General features: G+C 39.4%; 1 protein-coding gene across 5 annotated transcripts in view; it reads right to left on the reverse strand.

The window, feature by feature from the left end:
• The window catches only part of CTNNA2 (catenin alpha 2), a 782132-nt gene that overhangs the window by 146510 nt on the left and 615271 nt on the right, over positions 1-20351 (reverse strand). For all 5 annotated transcript variants that reach the window (XM_043512733.1, XM_043512734.1, XM_038399462.2 and 2 more), the window contains one exon: positions 10755-10907. In XM_043512733.1, the coding sequence (XP_043368668.1) occupies positions 10755-10907 (153 nt within the window). The remainder of the gene's footprint in view (positions 1-10754; positions 10908-20351) is intronic.

A 20351-nucleotide genomic window follows, 5' to 3' on the forward strand; every position in this document is an offset into this window, starting at 1 on the left:
TTTATTCCATGAAACATTCCAGTTTTATTGACCTTATGTCACTCAGCCTTTGTGCTCTATTGTATAGCACCATTCAGTGTTTGTCTCATCTCTTACTTGTCTATGCCTTTATGGAGAAAACCTAATTTATCATCTTTAATTTTAACCCTTTTCTCCTAGTTATATCCCCTTGCTTCTATCCTAAATCATATGCGTTAAGACAGAGTGATGTTCCACATTTGACTCAACTTAACCACATGAAGATGTGAAATACACAACTGGAAAGATATTTCAAATTGCCCATCAATTGAAAAATAGTAATGTTATTAAATTTCAATAGAAAAACAGCCAAAAATAAGTTATACAGAAATGAAAAGGTAAACTAGCTTCCCAGGCAGCTTTAAACAAATCCAACTGTAAAGCTGAAAACACACTGAAAACTTCCCCCTTTTAAAGAAACACAAGCAACATCTGCAGCTGTGGTTAGAGTGTGTCATCATCGACGTAAATGACAGAATTCTTTTTCAACCCAGCCTGCATTTCAGTTCTTGCATGGGGCAGTAGATGAGTAAGTGAGACTCTCTAGAACATTCTACCTTTGAAGAACTACAGTAGCAGCAGAGTCATTTTCCCTGTCTTCAAAAAGGATGTATCTCCTTTAGATATCCACAGCTGGAGATTAGAAAATTGGCAAAGTGTCTGTATTAAGCAACACATTGAAAATAGTCATATGAAATGAAGAGACCAAGAGAAACAAATGGAAGGAGGCAAGTGCTGGACACTTTGAAAATATAAGCATTAAAGTCACAATATTACAGCAAGTAAGTGGTGGCACTCAGAATATTCAAGTTCTGGTTGCAGCGTTCATGCAAACTCTGCTGGACTTTCCCACATCGAGTTTGTCAGCCAGCACGGGGCAGGGTTTCTACAATTATTCTACCCAGCTACTTCAGCTGCTATGAAGCCACATTAACAGTTGCCTTTCCTTCTTCCCCACTGTCATTGGTCCCTGCTGCCAGGCTGACAAACTGGGAAGAAGAGCCAATGAGGGAGGAAGAAGTTATAGTCAGCGATGTAATAGTGTAACACTGACAGACCCCGGTCACCGGGATCAAACCTGGGGCCTCTGGAGCTTAGTGCATGAGTCTCTACTGCATGAGCCAAAAGCCATGTGGCCCTTAGCTTAGGCTGTAGCAGACTCATTAATCTCTAAGTGGTCTCAGTGCTACTAGCTGGGACAGAGCGCCACACCTAGGAGGTGTGTGGGTTACAGTAGTAAAAACAGACGTGGGTAAACTAACCTAAACTAAATTCCACATTCTCCAAATGAGAAGTGAGTAAACTCCAATTACCCTGGTTTACCCTTTACCATGCTCCTGGTTGTGGTGGTGTCAGCGCCCTGCCTCTGAGCAGAGCTGGTCAGGAAGTCTTGATAAAATGTTTTTAGTTGAAAACACCAGTTCATTGAAACCAAAAACTTTTTGAGGAAATGTGTCAGGAGACAGAAACACTATCCCACACACTCCCCCTTGCCAATAGCTCAGGGCACTCACCTAGGAAGTAGAAGTCCCAGGTCCAGGTCCCTACTTTGCCTGATTCAGAGCAGACACCCATTGGCTATTCTGGGGTGTCTTTCTTGTGTTTTTTCACAAAAGGTTCAGCTTCACTCCACATCAAAATAAAAACAAATTCCAAACCTAATTTTTTTTGCAAAGCAGAAATGGTGCTTCCAGGCAGCCCTACCTGTGGGTAGATCAGAGGAGAAGACTCGTAAGTGCAACTTCTGCAGGGATAGAAACTTGCCATCCTCTCTCATCCCAACCTTATTTCCACCTGCTGACCTTTCCCTCTGTACCATTCAGATACCACCTTGGCTCTGTGAATGAGCAGAGATCACTCCCTGCCATGTTGCCAAGAAGCTAGCTAATAGTATAGTCAACCAGAGTGCTTGCAGTAACTGTACCTCTGGTAAATGTAATCATTTGGCTGAATGGTGAAGAGACTTTCATTCTTCCTACATGGCATAAAGGAAACACAATTAAAAAAAAAGAGTGCACCTCTTACTAAAAACAGGCAAATGATAGGGTTCACAGTACTGATTTCTGCCTACCAGGGCAGGCAGGGAGTTGGGAATTTTTCACCATGTCATCACACAAGTATATGTCTCTCTCTTTCTCACTCACACACATGTTGACAGCTTAAGAGCAACCCCTGATGAGTTTTCCTTCTTCTCTGACCTATTAAAGGGTAATTAGGGAAGACTCGGCTGTAGGAGTTTCTATTCACATTGTTAACATGACAGTTAATAAAAGACTGAGAAGATAACAGGAGCCTAGTTTTAAGTGAAATGACATCTAGGCTTCAGATGACCCTTGTCCATAGAAAGGCTCACACATACAGCCTCTCTGAAGTGCTTTCTGCAGTAGAAATCCTAAGAGTTAGGTGCCTGCCAGCTACCCTATTGTGTGGAATTTCAGCGTAATGAAGTTACAAATTCAATTCCTGGTTAAGGCAAAACTGTCATTAATCCAAGTAAAAGGATTGCAGAACTGGAGCTGGTTGGGAGCTTTTCGACAAAACATTTTCTCAGCAAAAGAAGCTGATTTGTTGAAATGAAACTTTTGACAGAAACCGAAACATTACATTGGGAAGGTTTCTCAGGTCAGGATGGAATGGCAGGGAGAGTGCCTCTATAGCCCTTTTGCTAAGGCATTTATCTGGAATGTGGCAGACTGAGGATCATGTTCCTGTTTTGAATCAGAAACTTTTCAAAAAAGGTTTCAGAGGGGTAGCCCTGTTAGTCTCTTTTAGCAAGTACAATGAGTAGTCCTTGTGGCACCTTAGAGACTAACAAATTTATTGGGGCATAAGCTTTTGTGGGCCCACAAAAGCTTATGCCCTAATAAATGTGTTAGTGTCTAAGGTGCCACAAGGACTCCTTGTTGTTTTTTTCAAAAAAGGCTAGTTTTCATTCTGTTGCAGAATGAAACAAATGCAGAAACCTTGACATTTATCACAAAATGGAATTCCTACTTTCTAGCCAGCCTTCAGTGGCCTCAGTCTCATGTACTGTCTGAACAACGTGAAACAGAGGTGTCATACAACTGAAAAATACTTCTCTTTAGCCAAGCAGCTGTTATGCATTACCAAGTTCAAGCATGAGTTTACTCAGCGATTAAAAAGGAAGTAGTTGGACTTCAACACCTTTCTCATATAGAAAATGACAGACATGGTTAAAAACTAATTATCTTGAAAAAAGCAGCAGCTTACTAAAAATATTGGGAGCTTACTGAGGAAAACATTTTCCGTGAGGCGTGTTTAAAAGAAAATAAAACAATCTGATGAAAATTGCTCTTCATGATATAGCATATATCATTCATAGAATGAAAGAGACTATTCTAGGTGATTATACTATGGGGAAAGAGTGGATTACATTATATTTTTATTCATAGAAAAAACTGCAGAAATAACTATATTCACTTAAAAAAAAAAGAAAAAACCCATAAACAGCACATAACAAACCAGTTTAGTTACTTAAAGGTGTATGGTTACAGGAGGGACCAGCACTGGCTTTATAATTTGTGAGGCCCTAAGTAAATAGTGAAACTTGTGCTCATTGATGGAGGAAATTTTGCAGAAATCTCACACCTTTTCCACTCCTGTTTCCATTTGGGGGACTATTACTGATGACCAGTAATCCCTTCTGGTCCCACTCTCAATTGCCAAATCTATGTGAGGTCCCAAATAATTGCTTGTATTACTTGTTCTCACAGCTCTCTATGAGATGTACAATTGGCATCTACCATCCCCGATTTTTCTGGAAGGCATTTGAATCTTATCACATTGCGAATAAAGGAAAAGGAGGAAGAGGATAAAATAAAACTGGAGCATAAGAAAATGCAGATAGTTTCACATATGTTCAAGGGCCAAAAGTCAGTGGTTTGTTTATTTTTAGGATCGTATTTTGGATGCAACGCGAAAAATTCATAGGGATATATTCACTGAGCAAGTACAGGGAGATATAAATTCCAACTCTTTGAGCCATCCTGGATGACAGAACTTCACAGAAGCCTTGCCAATGAAGGATGCTGTGGAATGGGCAGAAACATTACATCTAAGAATGTCCTGGCCATGCTCTCTAACCCCCCAACTCCCATGCCCCTTGGGCCAGAGCTCCACACTTTTACTCCAGTGCTGGCTCACCACAGAAAGAAGACTGCATCCATTTTCTGCAGCCATAACCTGGCCTTGGCATTTCCCAGCCCACGGTGTCTCTGCCAGGATCTATGCTGGCAGAAGTCAATGGACTCTCACATGAGTATGGTCTCTAACACTCAAACGTTTATTATTTTATCACTTCTATCAATAAGATATCTTCCCCTGGCGTATTCAAGAAGCTGAAGGGGTCACAAAATGTCAGTTGCTTCCCCTACCTCTTTCTCTGCCCCCCTGCAGCAATTTGGTTTTCAGTGAGGTTGGCCATACAGGTTGAAGGGGAAATTTCTGGGGATCCCCAGATATTTAAAAACTAGCAATGGGCTACCAGTCCAATGTGAACAGCAGGAGTTGAATATAAAGTCTCATTCCTTTTTCACACATTCCTAGGCCAGAAGAGACCATTGTGATCATCGTCTGACCTCTTGTACTCCATAGGCCTAAAACTTCCCTAAAATATTTCCTAGAGAATATCTTTCAGAAAAACATCCAAAATGGTCAGTGAGGAAGAATCCCTTCAAACGTGGTCCCCAATGATTAATTACTCTTATTGTTAAAAAGTATGCCTTATTTTAACAGTGAGCATTAAAAGAACCAGTTCAGAGGAGGGTTCTGGGTTCATATGCTACTAGTGGAATGTCTTTTTCCCCAAAAGCCCTTCTATCTATGCCCCTAGCTCCCTCAGCTTCAGAACAATCAAAGTCTTGTATGCTCCCGAGGTAGAGACGATATACTTATTTAGCCTGGCTGCAGTGGTGAGTCAGAAGAAATAACTCTGCAGACTATTAGAGCTTTTCATACACACTTCATACTGATAATTACAACAAATTAGCCTTGCTGAAGTTTAACACATTTCTATATATTATTTTTGCTGATGTTTAATAAGGATTGAGAGTATCTGCGCTAACACAAGGAGGAAAGGTCTGAGATGGAAAGCTGAATTAAAATGAATCAGTTGAACAGAGGAAGCAGTGGACATAAAGCTTTTGTTTTAAAAATAATCTCTCAATTTGCAGGTCTTGAATTAAAGCAATCATGATCTTCCAAATGCTGATTTATGAGAATCAATTATGAATATCCTTAGTGTATAAATCCTTACCTATTCTAGGTCAAATGTCAGGGAAAACAAAAATACAAAAAACAAATCATATCAATATATAAGGAGGAAAACTCAGACAGGTATTTATTTTTTATGAAGGTAGCTGAGATACAAAAGCTCTGAAAGAATATTGACACCTTCTCTTCATTACTTCAGGGTGGGGGGAGGAGGGGAAAGTCCTAGGTACTCAGATAACACGGGCACAATATGAAGAGAACAGAACATTTTGCAGAGGGTCAGGCTTTGTAAGGTATGTTACATGGGAATATTCCTTGTTCAGTAATTAATGTTTCAGAAATAAACTTAAATTTGTTAATCTGGATTTACACTGCTTTAAGTGAGTGCCCAATGTGATCCTTGTGAATTCATAAAGTTCCAATCAAAACACAAAGAATGCATATATTTGTATTTTTCCTTCATAGAGCTTATTAGTAGTTTGTTACACTGAGTTAATGGGCCATATTCTCTGCTGCCGTAAATTGGCATCACTCCATTGATTTCAGAGGATTTTTGCTATTTTATACCAGCTGAAACCTTGCTCCATGATTCAAGTCCTAAAGATGGCTGCATATGTAGAGTAAATGATCTTTCTAAAATGTTACACGCCGGGTGAGGTAATATCTTTTATTGGACTAACTTCTGTTGGTGAAAGAGAAGTTGGTCCAATAAAAGAGACTACCTCACTCACCTTGCCTCTCTAATATCCTGGGACTGACCTGGCTACAACACTACTTCATATGACAATGAAAGATATCTTTCTAATGATGTATGTCAACTCCTAGAAGTTCCAGTCCATCCTTTCATTCATTCAGAATGTCTGAAGTATATTTCAGAGAGAAGTTTACATAACACAAACAATGTAGGACTAGATTCTGGTTCAATTATGCTAGCATAAATCAAGACTAATAACTCCATTGACTTAAGAGATATCTAGTATCTAGCTAGCATGGTAAAGAAGTTACTGAACAGATGTGACTGCCCAATTTCTTCTTAGTATACTAGCAATGCTTTTTCTTCCTCTTTCCAGTTTTCAGATGTTTCCATGTATCATATAATACCGTAGGATCAATTTGAGTTGTGCAGCAACAAATGAGATATCTCATAGGAAATGAAGGGCAGTGCTCTTAGTATCTTCACAAGGAGAGAAAGGCTAAGTAAGACATTTACACTTCCATGACATTGTGGAGGAAAAAACTTTTCAGAATGACAACTTGATGTCAGGAGTTAATAAAGGTTCCTGTAAACCTAACAGACAAAGAGACTATAAAACAGAAATAGAAATGTTGTTCTTTGGTCCCATCTGCTGCAAATTACTGTCCAACCATGTGATGCTATTGATTTGCTTGCAGTATATCTAATTTTAATCAACATAAACCATAGACTAATACAGGCCAGCCCCCAACAAGTGCTTCTAGTAGCTGACTTTGATTATTTTGGACACCCCTGGCCTTTAAGTGTATATGGGAGGAAACTGATAGATCTATGTAGGGCTTCATAAAATCCTTCTTAAATTAATTGATATTCATACAAAGTGGGCAGGGCACTGTCTTTTGGAAGGACTGTGTTTTAGTGGGAAGCGATGCAGCACAACATTTAAAACAGCTAAAAATAAAAGTGCTACACATGGTGAGATTAACAATTGTTGAAAGAAAATTTAAGGACAGAACAATGTAGCTGATTTTGGTTCACTGGTCTTTGAATGGAAAGTTTAAGTCAATTTAACCCTTCGGGCTCAGAATTTCTTGAGGCTCATGGTACCAGCAGAAACTTTTGACCCCCAACATCTAAGAACTTAATACCATTTGCAATGAATAGGTCACAGATATGAACCTACTATGCATTCCTTCTAGTGATGCAGAAGACAGTTTTCACATCTATTATAACCCCCATCTAACATTTTCTATTGTGTCCTCAGTGGAAATCCTTTTAGGTCAAAAAAACTGACACCATTCAGATACAGCACAGCATCACCATTCTTGATCTTTTTGGCAACGCCCTTGATTTTTCCATTGAAAAATGTTCCAGCCCATACTCATTGAAGCAATGTTCCTCATCAAGATGCTAAAATAAAAGTACAGAGACCCTCTTTCCATTAAAAACACTCAGAATTTCATCATCTGAAACTTTATTTCCTTTTCACAAAGACTCACTGTGTCCTCCATCAGATCAATGACAAGATTGTTGCATCCAATCCTTTAATTTATTTATCCTCTCCAAATGACAATAGCTATGGACAAACTACCATAGTGCAATGTAGCGATGAGTTTCTGACATTTTGATTATGGGTCAGTTTCCATTTGAATTATGCCATTTTTCATTCTTCAGAATTTTATAACATGACTCTCTGAACAACAGGTTCCAGCTTTGGTACTGTATGCACAATATAAATCCAGCTGCAATTCTCCCTCATACTCCAGCCTCATAATGAGCTCAGCTGTCATTTTCTAGAGCAGCAGCCTTTTGCTTCCCCCTGCCCCTCCAAAATATCTGTTTATATAGTCAGTTTTGTTGTTGATGTTGTTTTAAAATGGAGTTTACTATTTAGGTAAGAATATAAGGATGGCCATAGTGGGTCAGAACAATCTAGCCCACTATTCTGTCTTCCAACAGTGGCCAATGCCAGATGCTTCAAAGGGAATAAACACTAGACTAGGGAACACTAGCATGGTCTACACACGGGTCAGTTAGTGTGCAAAACATTGGCGTGCTTTAGAATTCACCTTCCTCTGGTCACATTGCTGCACTGTGTAGACAAGGCCTTAGGCACTTAGGAGTCTACATCCCTTTGACTTTTCATAAAACTTAGGCTGCTAAGTGTCTAAATCACTTCTGAAAATGGGATTTAATCTTCCAAGGGCCAATGTCTCAAAGGTATTTAGGGGCCTAAAGATGCAAATGCATGCCTTGTGGGGTGTTCAGAAGTATCTACACAGGTTGGCACCTAACTCCCATGAAACGAAAACACATTCTGCAAAACAGTTTAGAAAAACATACAAGTGTTGAAGTACGGCATACATTTTGGAAACCTGGCAAGTATTTTCCCTTGATTAGTGTTATTGCATGTTAGATTTTGGGAATCCCACATTTTAGCAGAATATTAATTTCTAATTAGGTAAAGCTATTTATAGTTAGTAAAATGATCACTCATAATCCAGGTAAAGAAGGTTGTGGAAAGCATTTTGGAGGTTAGTATTCCTGAATGAGGCACAGTGTTGACCCCACTCCCTCATGAAAGGGAGGTGGGAGGGACAGAAATAGTTAACCAAGGCCTTAATGCAGGATTTTATAGTGCATGTTGCAGAAGATCTTTGAAGAAAGGTAATTTATAGAAGTCCAGTTCTTGCAACATAGACCTGAGAAAAGTATTGGAATACACATAAAGTGAATTATCCCTCCCCTTTGGCTGGCCAAACATCTACAGAAATGTCACATTTACACAAGTACATATTGTTCTGATTCTGCATTCTGCATTATACTCAAAAAGCCCATTAAACTCAGTAGGATGTGCAAGGAATGAAGAATCAGGCTCCAGAGTCACAGACTGAGACTCTAGTAATGCTACTGTGTTTGGATTCCTGATACCAAATTTCTCTCTGACATAAGCAGGCACAACTCCAGTGACTTCACTGGAGCAGTGCCTGCCTCCACAAGCGGTGACATTGGCCCTCTGCCTGTGAGAGAATCTTTAGCTCCTTAATCAAGAAAATATAATCTTTAAATCACATTTTGTAAATGTGATGGGTAGCACTGTAATCTATTTTTTATTTGCAAAATTAGTGACACAAGCAACCACGAAAACTTGGCTGCTATGACATGCCTTATGCATCTATAAATAAAAATGATCAGAAAATTTTAGCTGAATATACTACTGTATATGAGCAGTAAACCATGATTTCAAATTGACATGTTCTCTTGGAACATATTTTCCTATGAACCTACACATCTGAGGTTCAGAATTCTACCAACCCTTCAAGAAGGAAATATCTATAACAAACTTTTTTTTTACCCTGCTACTTACTATGGTATTCCATCCCATTGTCATCAAGAGTGCAATACAACATAGTAAGCCAGGTTCACAAAAGCAGCATTGTACAAAAACGAACAGTGTAATATGATCATAGATTCAGAATCATAACACAGTTGTAATGTTTGCAGAATTAAAATGAATGTACCTAGACCCTATTTTCTTTTTCACTGCTACTGCACCAGTCACCAGATAGCAATAATATACATGTTTATCTTAATGCAAAGCACCCAACCCTGCAAGGTGCTGAGTTCCCTCTTCTCACATTGCAGATGCTGGTACTCAACACATTGTAGTATGCAGCCAGTACTGTCTAGAATCAAGCCCCGAGTTTTTAAACAGTAAATGTCAGTTCCTGATCTCAGTTAGATGGGTAACTTTAGATTTAAACCAACCAATATAACTGAGATCAGAATTTGTTCCTGCAGTTTTTAAGAAAAAAACATTTTTCAGAATTATAACCCAATATTCCTTGTCAAATCTGCACTATCCAAGAATTAATTTTAATTAAAATGCATATACCACAAATTGTTATAAAAGATGTTACTACAAGCTGCATAGTCTTCAAAACAGTGCTAGTAAAAATGAGTTAATAACCCCATATAGTAATATCAAAGACTAAAACCACTAAACAGTATTTATATGTTCAAGAAATGAAATTTTTAAATAGTTCTTAATCTGTCATGGAGAGCAAACTTGGCTAAACAAACATGTTTGACTAGTTAAAAGTTGTTCGATAGGCATCCAGGTTCCTGACCATCATGTTTTGTTTGAATTATAACTCGAAAGAGGCAGTTTCAGGAACAAAATCCTTGCAGTACTAACCTTGAAACCAGTTACAGTTTGCTAACATTGCAAAGTGTCTATATAGAGAGAAGAAAAACATAGAGAAACCCAGTTTGTGTGTACCTATGCAAAACAATATACTTACATACATACTATATGTATATAATACATAATACACACACACAAGGTGGGGGAGATGGACAGTTTTAGACTATTATCCATTTTATGATGCTTTCACTATTTTAGCTACACAGTCTAATAATAATCTAGTTTGCTCTCTAAGCAATCAGAGTCAGATACAACACACTGAAGCATCTATTTGGCTTCCTGCCTGGTACAGAAGACAGCCTATTATACTGCACTGCTGGTGAAGTTTAACTGAAATCTTCTTTTTGTTACTCAAGTCACTATTGACAAGACACAGGAAATTCTGCATAACACATGTTCAGCTGATTTAATCTTACAGTAAAGCACAGGGCTGTCCCTGCCTGTCATTTTTACAAGTCAGTAGATTTCTAAATAACCATCCCAAGCAAAAACCCCAAATTGCTTAAATCCCACAGGAAAAGCCTGCAACATTTCAGCTAATTTATCATTTTCCTTGACCCTCACAAGACAATGCACACTAATGACGCCAACAGCATAACTTACCTCAACTAACTTGTTGGCATGTTCACGGAAAACTTGAGCGTATTCCTTCACTTCTTTCTCATTACCACTCTTTGCAGCCTCAATAAGAACAAGTAATGGAACATTGGTCTCCAGGAAGGAGTCAGATATATGATCCATAACGGCCTTCCGTAGCTGTGTTAAAAGAAAGAGGAGCAGTAAGTAACTGAAAAGTTATCAATACACATTTCCAGCATATTGATCAGCGAGTTATAGTTGAGTAAATTTGTCATATCTCAATGTTGTACAACAGGGTTTTTTTGGTAGTATTTATGGATTTGTAGCATTTGTTTTTATTTGTAGGAATTTAATTTATCTAGCACTTAAACCTAGATAACTAAAGACTTGGTTCTGCAATCCTTACTTACTCAAGCAATTCCACTGACTTTAATGGGACTACCCAGCTGGACAAGCATTACACACATAAGGGATTGCATGTCTATGGCAGCTGCTAGGTACCCAACACTTTTAAAAGTCAGGTCAGGTCATTTAGGATCCTAAATGTAGATTTAGGAGCCTAACTTTAGGCAATCATTTTAAAATATTGGCCAGTTTATTTCCAGACCTCATGTGAAATCTGTATTCAGTATTACAGTTGGCACATGCATGGTGTCTCATTTTCATTAGCAAATCTCTAATAGGAATAATCTGAAAACATTCCCGTGCATTTCATAGGCAGGATTAACAAGTGTATAGAAAATGTATTCTTAATGAAAAAACACAAGCCATTAAAGATTGAACACCTGTTCATCCTTTAAAAAAATACCCATGTTTGAAAAAAAAAAACCCACTACTTTAAGAGTGATGGCACAAACTTGTCCTCTGCCATTCTGCAAAGTACTAATCAATGTCAGACTTTCCTAGTATCTCTAGAATGCACAAAAATATGATTGAAATATTAAATAATTCTTCCTGGAGATGTCACTGCTCTATGATTGTGTGGATAGCAGATATATTTTAGCAGACTTCCTTAAGCTTTTGGGTATAATTGTTATTAAAAATGAAAAATAGCAAACTCAAAGCCACCAGGCTGGAAGCCATCTAGCCTGGAGATCCAACCAGACATTAGTCTCATTAAGTCATACATCTTGTAGCTAGACTGAAGGTCAATTAAGGTAATCATTCAATTTTGTAAGCCACAGTAGAAAGCTTTAACTAGCTGAGGTCCTATCAATGCTCATAATTGCACAGATAATTATTATATTGGTTGCTGCAATAAAAAAGAGGATTCAAGACCCCTGTGGAGTTCAGCTGCATTGACGGTGTGCAGTTTTTCTTCAAAGGGAAAAGCTAAACCAAAATATTGCAGGTGGTGACTACTCCATCCATTTCTTAGTATGGAAAAGGCAAGTACCATTAACAAAGCAGAATGGTTTGAAAGGCAGTGTAATATTTCCTTTGTTAAAATGATGACAATTAAAATAACACAATCGTGATTAGTAATAGATTAATAAAATGAGATATTATATTGCCCTGCCAATTTGATTAAAGTGCTTCAACATAATTATAAAAATAACTCATAAAAATAAAAACGTGACAGCTATGACTACTACCTATGATGTGGACCAATACAGTCTCATTATTTTCTTTTTCTCCCCTGTCTGTCTGCATCCATCTGTTGTCTTATATTTATATTGTAAGTTCTTTGGGGCAGAGACTGACTTGTTCTCTGCTTGAACAGTGCCTAGCAGATTGGGATCCTGGTTCCTGATTGGGGCTCCTAGGTACTACAGCAGTAAATAAATACATAATAGAATATTAAAACATTGAAAATTTAATATAAAATAACCCATGAAAGGGCAGGTGATACTGCATAACATCACAAAACCTAAGGTGCATTCATAGAATCATAAAATATTAGGGTTGGAAGAGACCTCAGGAGGTCATCTAGTCCAATCCTCTGCTCAAAGTAGGAGCAACACCAAGTAAATTATCCCAGCCAGGGCTTTGTCAAGCCAGGCCTTAAAAATGTCTAAGGATGGAGATTCTACCACCTCCCTAGGTAACCCATTCCAGTGCTTAACCACCCTCCCAGTGAAATAGTTTTTCTTAATATCCAACCTAGACCTCCCCCACATTGTGAGGCTGATGAGTCTCCAGTCACTATCAGATTTTTTTAAGTTATTTAGGTGCTTAAAGAAGCAGATTGAGGCCTAGTGGTATTTCCAAAAGCAGCCAGGTGCCTAACTCTCATTGATTTAAATGGGGGCATTCACTGTCTTATAGTGATAAGCTAAGATAGACTCAAAGAGCTTAACACAGAAAAGATTAGGGTGACTTGATTACAATCTATAAATAGGTATATGGGAACAAATACCTAATAATGGGCTCTTCAGTCTAGCCAGAAAAAGGTACAACATGATCCAAGGCTGGAAATTGAAGATAGATAAATTCAGACAGAAATAAGGTGTGAGTAATTAACCATTGGAACAATTTATCAAAGGTTGTGAGAGATTCTCCATCACTGATCATTTTAAAATCAAAATTGGAAGGGTTTCTCTTCCCCCACCTCCCTCTTTAAGAGATCTGCTTTAGGAATTATTTTGGGGGAGTTCCCTGGCCTGTGTTATACAGGAGGTCAGACTACATTATCACAATGGTCCCTTTTGGCCTTGGAATCTAAGATAAGAACAAAACTATTTTTACTCTGGCCAATGCAGTATTATATTTCTGACTATGTCATGATGCTCCCCTACCATATAACATTAAAATTGTAAGAATGTGTAAAAATACACCATTGATTTTCATTGGTAGTATCAAGTACCTCTACTCTTAAAACACACATTAGATGTTAATGAAAAAGGAGATCATCAGATAACTGCAATTTTGACCTTATTATTGTAAATACAGAATTTATTTATATAGTAATGAACACCTAACTTATAATTAGAGCTGGATACTAGGGTCCTGAGTCCAAAGTCACAAAAACTGAACTGTGTTAGCATTCTGCATCATGGTGGATTTGATAAATATAAATTTAGTAAATCCTCATTTAGTTTATGTGCTATTATTCATAGCTGTCAGTGAATCATTCATAAATGTCAGAAGCATATTTCTGAACCGTTATGTAGAAAGGCATTGTAATTTCTTTATAAATTGATTATCTGAATTTTTGGATGCCCTTGCATAGAAGTTGAAAGGTACAGATAACAGTTTTTATATATGCAGGAAACCATAAGTTTAACTATCCATCAGCACAGGCTATAAGGAATGACTTGACAAAATCATTTGTTAAATGTGACAGAGTATGAACATAAGGCATTCGTCCAATAGCTTAAACAGGTGCATGACAAGGTAATATTAATGGCACATGACAAGACATTTAAAGGTATTAGCTCAGCACTACCAGTCTATTGTATTCAATTAGGGCTACTTATCAATGTAAATAACTGCTGGAAAAGCTAATCTTGTATCTTCCTCTAGGTACTACAGCAAAGTCCAGCCAAAGTGATGATTTATGAATGAAGAGTATTTAAAGTTTTGTACGGATGCCATTCTTTCAAAGGGAAATGCAAAAGACTTGTATTTAAATGGGCATATAAAAAGTGATAGCAAAAGGAAAGATTAATCTATAGGAAATTACTTAACAAAAGATGGACAGCTCCTCTGATCTTGTGAACATCTACAGATGAACTACTTTCTTCTCCAATTCCTTGAGAGCTTCCCTGATGCAGATGCAAACACTGTGTGGGTATGTCTATACTACGAAATTAGGTCAATTTTATAGAAGTTGATTTTTAGAAACTGATTTTACACAGCCGATTGTGTATGTCCACACTAGGCACAGGAAGTCGGCAGAGTGTGTCCTCACTACTGTGGCTAGCATCGACTTACAGAGCGGTGCACTGTGGCTAGCTAGCCCAGAGTTCACACAGTCTCTGCTGCCCATTGGAATTCTGGGTTAATCTCCCAATGCCTGATGAGGCAAAAATATTGTCATGGGTGATTTTCGGTACATGTCATCAGGCCTCCCCTCCCTCCATGAAAGCAACGACAGACAATCGTTTTGCACCTTTTTTCCTGGGTTACCCGTGCAGACGCCATACCACGGCAAGCATGGAGCCCGCTCAGCTCACCGTCACTGTACATCTCCTGGATACTGCTGGTAGACACGGTACTGCATTGCTACACAGCCGCAGCTCCTTGCCTTCGTGGCAGACAGTGCAGTAGGACTGATAACTGTCTTACGTCTCCTGGATGCTCCTGGCAGATCTCGGGGAGGTCCATCAGGGGCTCCTGGACAGACCTGGCTATCCTCCTCTTAGACCACTGAATGGGAGCCAGAAACTCCAGTTCATTCTCCTCTTTAAGTTTCATCTCATGGAGATTCAGTCCTGCCTGGACTATTATGCGAGTTGGAGGCTTCTGCCTCAGGCTGCTCTCCCAGCCTGCAGCACCACGCAGTCGCACCTACCCCAGCCTACCCCTTGCTCCCATGGCTCATGAAGCCTGGACAGTAGTAAGGAGCAGTTCAACTATAGGGTGAGCAAATGCAGAATGGTGGGATAGAATGTGCCTTTGCACGTTTAAAAGCTCGCTGGCGCTGTTTGCTGACTAGGTCAGACCACAGCGCAACCAACATTCCCATTGTTATTGCTACTTGCTGTGTGCGCCATAATATGTGTGAGAGTAAATGGGAGAAGTTTATGGAGGGGTGGAAGGTTGAGGCAAATCGCCTGTCATCCGATTTTGAGCAGCCATACACCAGGGCGATTAGAAGAGCACAGCAAGGCGTGCTGAGCATCAGAGAGACTTTGAAAACCAGTTTCAAGACTGGCCAAGGTTTCAGTGTGACAGTTGTGTATGTTTCTCCTTGATGTAAACCTGCCCTTTTTGTTGATTTTAATTCCCTGTAAGTCAACCACCCTCCGCCTTTGAAATAAAGTAACTATTGTTTTGAAAACACACATTCTTTCTTTATGAATTAAAAAAAATGAGATAATGGACAAAGTAGCCCAGGTGGGGTGGGGGAGGAGGGAAGGACAAGGCCACATTGCTTATTGTAGCCACACTAAAAATCAAACTGTTTGAATGACAGCCTTCTGTTGCTTGGGCCATTCTCTGGAGTGGAGTAGAGTGGCTGGGTGTCTTCATACTCATTTAATTCTTTCCTGGCCTCTGCCTCTGAATGCCTCCATGCATTAAGCTGTGCCCTATCAGTGCGGGAAGACTGCATGAGCTTGGAAAACATGTCATCGCAAGTGCATTTTTTTCACCTTCTAATCTGCGATAACCTCAGGGATGGAGATGATAGGCGGAGCATAGAAACATTCTACGCTCTATGATTCTGGGGGGACTGCATTGTCACCTGTGCTGCTGAGTGCTGCTGAGTTCGCCACACTGACCAAACTGGAAATGAAATTCAAAAGTCCCCGAGGATTTTCCCGTGTACCTGGCTATTGCATCGGAGTTCAAAGTGCTGTCCAGAGCGGTCACAATGGAGCAATCTGGGATAGCTCCTGGAGGCCAGTACCATCAAGTTGCATCTGCACTACCCCAAATTCAACACAGCGAGGTCGATTTTAGCGCTACTCCCCTCACTGGGGAGGAGTACAGAGGTTGATTTTAAGAGCCCTTGAGGTCGACGGAATGGGGTTGGTTGTGTGGACGCAGGCATTTTTAAATCGATCTAACACGGCTAAATTCAACCTAACCACGTAACGTAGACCAGGCTTGTACTGTATATTGTTATTTAGAAGCTATAGCTTATATTCAATTCTCCCTCCTTGTAGTTTAAAATCAAGGGTGGCTTCAAAATGAGCATAGTTTCTATTAATTACAGGGTAAAGTTCTACTTACTAATAGAGGGTGTCATCAAATGAAAATCATTGTTATTAAATAGAGTATGTTAAATGTAAAGTTAATCAAATTAATCCAAAAAAGTTGATGTGTCAGCCAAGCACAGAGATGTGACGTGTAAACAAAGCATGCAAATATTCTTTTTAAATCATGAACAGTCTACTACAAGGCACATTCCCCACCTTATACAATCAATGTAGTTAGTTTATGGTGCACTGTTACTGTTATTCACAGCTAAGGGTTCTACCATTCTGAGCACTAGTTGGGTCTACTTTATCATTGTTGATTCACAGCTCTAATTGCACATTCCAGAACGATGCTTTTCATTGCTGTATAATAATTTTAGAATCGAATGTCTCTGTGCTACTTACAGTCATGTAGAGAATAAAGGCAAGGCAAGGCAAGGAAAGGCAAGGCAAGGCTATCCTAGCCTAGGCAAGGCAAGGGGGAGGTTTAGATTGGATATTAGGAAAAACTTTTTCACTAAGAGGGTGGTGAAACACTGGAATGCGTTACCTAGGGAGGTGGTAGAATCTCCTTCCTTAGAGGTTTTTAAGGTCAGGTTTGACAAAGCCCTGGCTGGGATGATTTAACTGGGACTTGGTCCTGCTTTGAGCAGGGGGTTGGACTAGATGACCTTCTGGGGTCCCTTCCAACCCTGATATTCTATGATTCTATGATTCTATGAAATGTCTAATCGTAACACTAGAAGGTAATGCCACCGCAGGAGATTAACAGCTCTAACAGATTGTTAAATTTTATAAAGACTGGCAGTATAAAGCTGTCTGTAAAAAAAGTTTACTTACCCTTTGTTCATAACTATATCACACAACAAACAGCACTGCATTCACCACTTTCTACTTAACACCACAATATATACTGAACCCGGCTCCAATCACATGGCTTGTTAGTGTTCTGTAGCAGCAATTAGGTATAGATTAATTGGCACAGATGGAAACAAACTTTTCAACTGCAGTTCTAGTGAATCAAGTATGTCTCCCAAAATGTTATGAGGAATTGAGTTTTCTGGTACAATACAGTGATCATCAGAAGCTCCAGTAATACTTCATATAACAGGAATTTAATAATTTGCATTAGAAATTTTGAACTATGGACACAGAAGAGGAGTGTGTGAAATGTGAACTGCAGGCCTGCCCTAGTGCTTTCTCATCTTCCTTTGCTGGCTCTGTTTTCTGAAGCTCCAAGACAATTTGCAGTGTAGATCCATGGCAGGATTCCTTTCTTTTCTAATGACCATTCCAGCAGCTTCAGTGGTGATGCAGATTTTTATATGCTCCTGCAGAGCTCTCATCTACTACCCATGTATTAAGACTCGGTGTAGCTGTCATTTAGATTTTTTTTACCCCAAAGATTAGGAGGGCGTTAGAAATCTTACAAACAAAACACCCTGAGAGCAGCTGACCCCACACATGATAGCTCCTGACAAAATGGTGAGTAATTACACTATCCTCAGAATCATTCTTCTGTGAACCCGGCTGTTAATGCACTCATCTTGTGCCCACAGTAGCTTAAGTGGGGAGAAGGTTCAATATTTAAAGCCTCTTCGACTTTCACTGCAGATCTCCAAGATCGACCATAACTGATGCATTTGAGGATTTGAACATCAAAAAAATAGTTCCCAGAAGAATGTTACTACAAATAAATGTGATAATTAATTTAATTGTGTGTTTGAGTGTGGGACCTTTTCTCTTACCTTATCATGGTTAATGAGACGAGGGAAAAGTCTGGGGCTGATATTACTGATGGAAAGCAACTGCAAATAGTGATTTTTTCCCATAACAATTTGAAGGAGGACAGGAAGAGGAAGTCTTCTAAAGCAGTAAGACTACTAAGGGTACAAATTCCAAAAGCATCTAAGTGACTTAGGAGTGCAAGGCCCCGATCTTTAAAGGTATTTAGGCATTGCTCCACTTAGCATTGCAACGCCTGACTTTGGAGACCAAGTCTCATTTTTAAAAAGCGACTAAGGCACTTAAGGTCCAGATCCTCATAGGTATTTAGATGCCTAACTCCCACTGATTGTAATGGGAGTTAGGCACCTAAACACCTTTGAGGATCTGGACCTTAGGGGCCTAAGTCCTCTGTAGCTCACGAAAGCTTATGCTCAAATAAATTTGTTAGTCTCTAAGGTGCCACAAGTCCTCCTTTTCTTTTTGCGGATACAGATTAACACAGCTGCTACTCTGAAACCTAAGTTTCTTAGGTGCTTTTGAAAATGTTATCCATGTGAAAAAACGCAGAGGAGCAAGTATTACAAGGTCTTCAGGGCAGAAACTGACTTCCACTATAAGATTATAGAGTGGATAGAACGTTGTGGTCCCAACTCTGTATGGAGTCCCTAGGCACTATCACAATACAAATAATAATAACTTATAGTAATAAGGGAACAAACAGGGCAGTAAGAAGAAAGGAATGAGCAGTGGGCTGAGTACAGGGCTGGATTTTCAATTAGACACAGTAGGCACGTGCCTGGGGTGCTGGTGTTCTAGGGGCACCTTACCTCTCTAAAACTGTGTGCAACACAAAGGTCAGCTGTAGGAAGCGGGAGGAGGGGGTGAAGATGCTGTGCCTAGAGGCACGTAAGGTGTAAGGAGAACTAAGATATAGGAAAAACTAACCAGTGTTTTGAACAAAAGGCTGAGAGTTTGAAACTGACATAGAAGGAGACAGAGTTTGATGTGCTTTGTGAAGAGGAGTGAAATGGTCAAAGCGATGGAAGATGATTTTTTAATGTTTGCACTTTGGGTGTTACGGAGAGGGAGAGAGAAAAAGATGGGAGGCCAAAAAGGAGGAAGTTACAGCAGTCAAGGTAACAGATGATGACTAAGGCATGAGCCAGGGTTTTAGAAGTAGAAACAGTGTGGAAAGGAGGGATTTAGAAGATGCCACAGAGGAAGAAGTGATAGGATTTTGCTAAAGGCTTGGGGGGGCATGCAAGGGCAAGGACAATAAAGTGTCAAAAATGACAGTGCAAATGCAAGCCTAAGTGACACAGATAGAGCAGCTGTCACTGGAGCAGGAGAAAGGTAAGTCAAAGAGAAGGGTAAGGGAGGAAGGATAAGAAGTTCATGGGGTAATCATTCTATTTCACTGACAGCTACAAGTCATGAAATTCTGTAATTCCAATGGCAAAATGATGCAACATATATTGATCAAGTACACTGCACTGCAGGGCTATATATATATTATAACTATAATTGTCACAAAGGATATGAAAATTAGGGGCCAATATTAAAACTGGCTAATTGTGTTCAGTGGCTAAATAGTCTATGGTTACATACCCTTAGTATCTGGATCATTGTGCTATTTCCCATAGTAAGTATATGCAAATGTAAGGGAGTGCTGTAGATCGGTGATTCCTAAAATTTTGTGCCATTGACCACCAGAGGTCCACAGATCACTTGATGTGTGGTCTGTGGACAGCTGACGGGTCACCTGGTGCTAACCCTCCTTCTTGTTTCCCACTGTTAAAGTACATTAACATAAGCTAAAAATACAAGAAGTACTTTTCTAACATCACTTTTCCTGTCAGCAACTTCTGCAAAATGCCATGAGGAAGTTACTTGCTCATGAAAGGGAAAGGAGCATCAATCACAAATGATAAGAGCATGGTCCATGAGATACTCTCTACTAAGGTATGCTCCACTGTTACCATCTCGTAGTGTGCTTTCTTGAGGAGTTTCAGTTTCTACTGACTGACCCGCCTTAGTTTGCTCTCAGTCAGGTCAGTGCCTAGACCCTCACCTCCAATTATATATA

Source organism: Dermochelys coriacea, chromosome 4 (genome assembly GCF_009764565.3).
Source record: "Dermochelys coriacea isolate rDerCor1 chromosome 4, rDerCor1.pri.v4, whole genome shotgun sequence".
In the NCBI taxonomy this organism is placed as follows: domain Eukaryota; kingdom Metazoa; phylum Chordata; order Testudines; family Dermochelyidae; genus Dermochelys; species Dermochelys coriacea.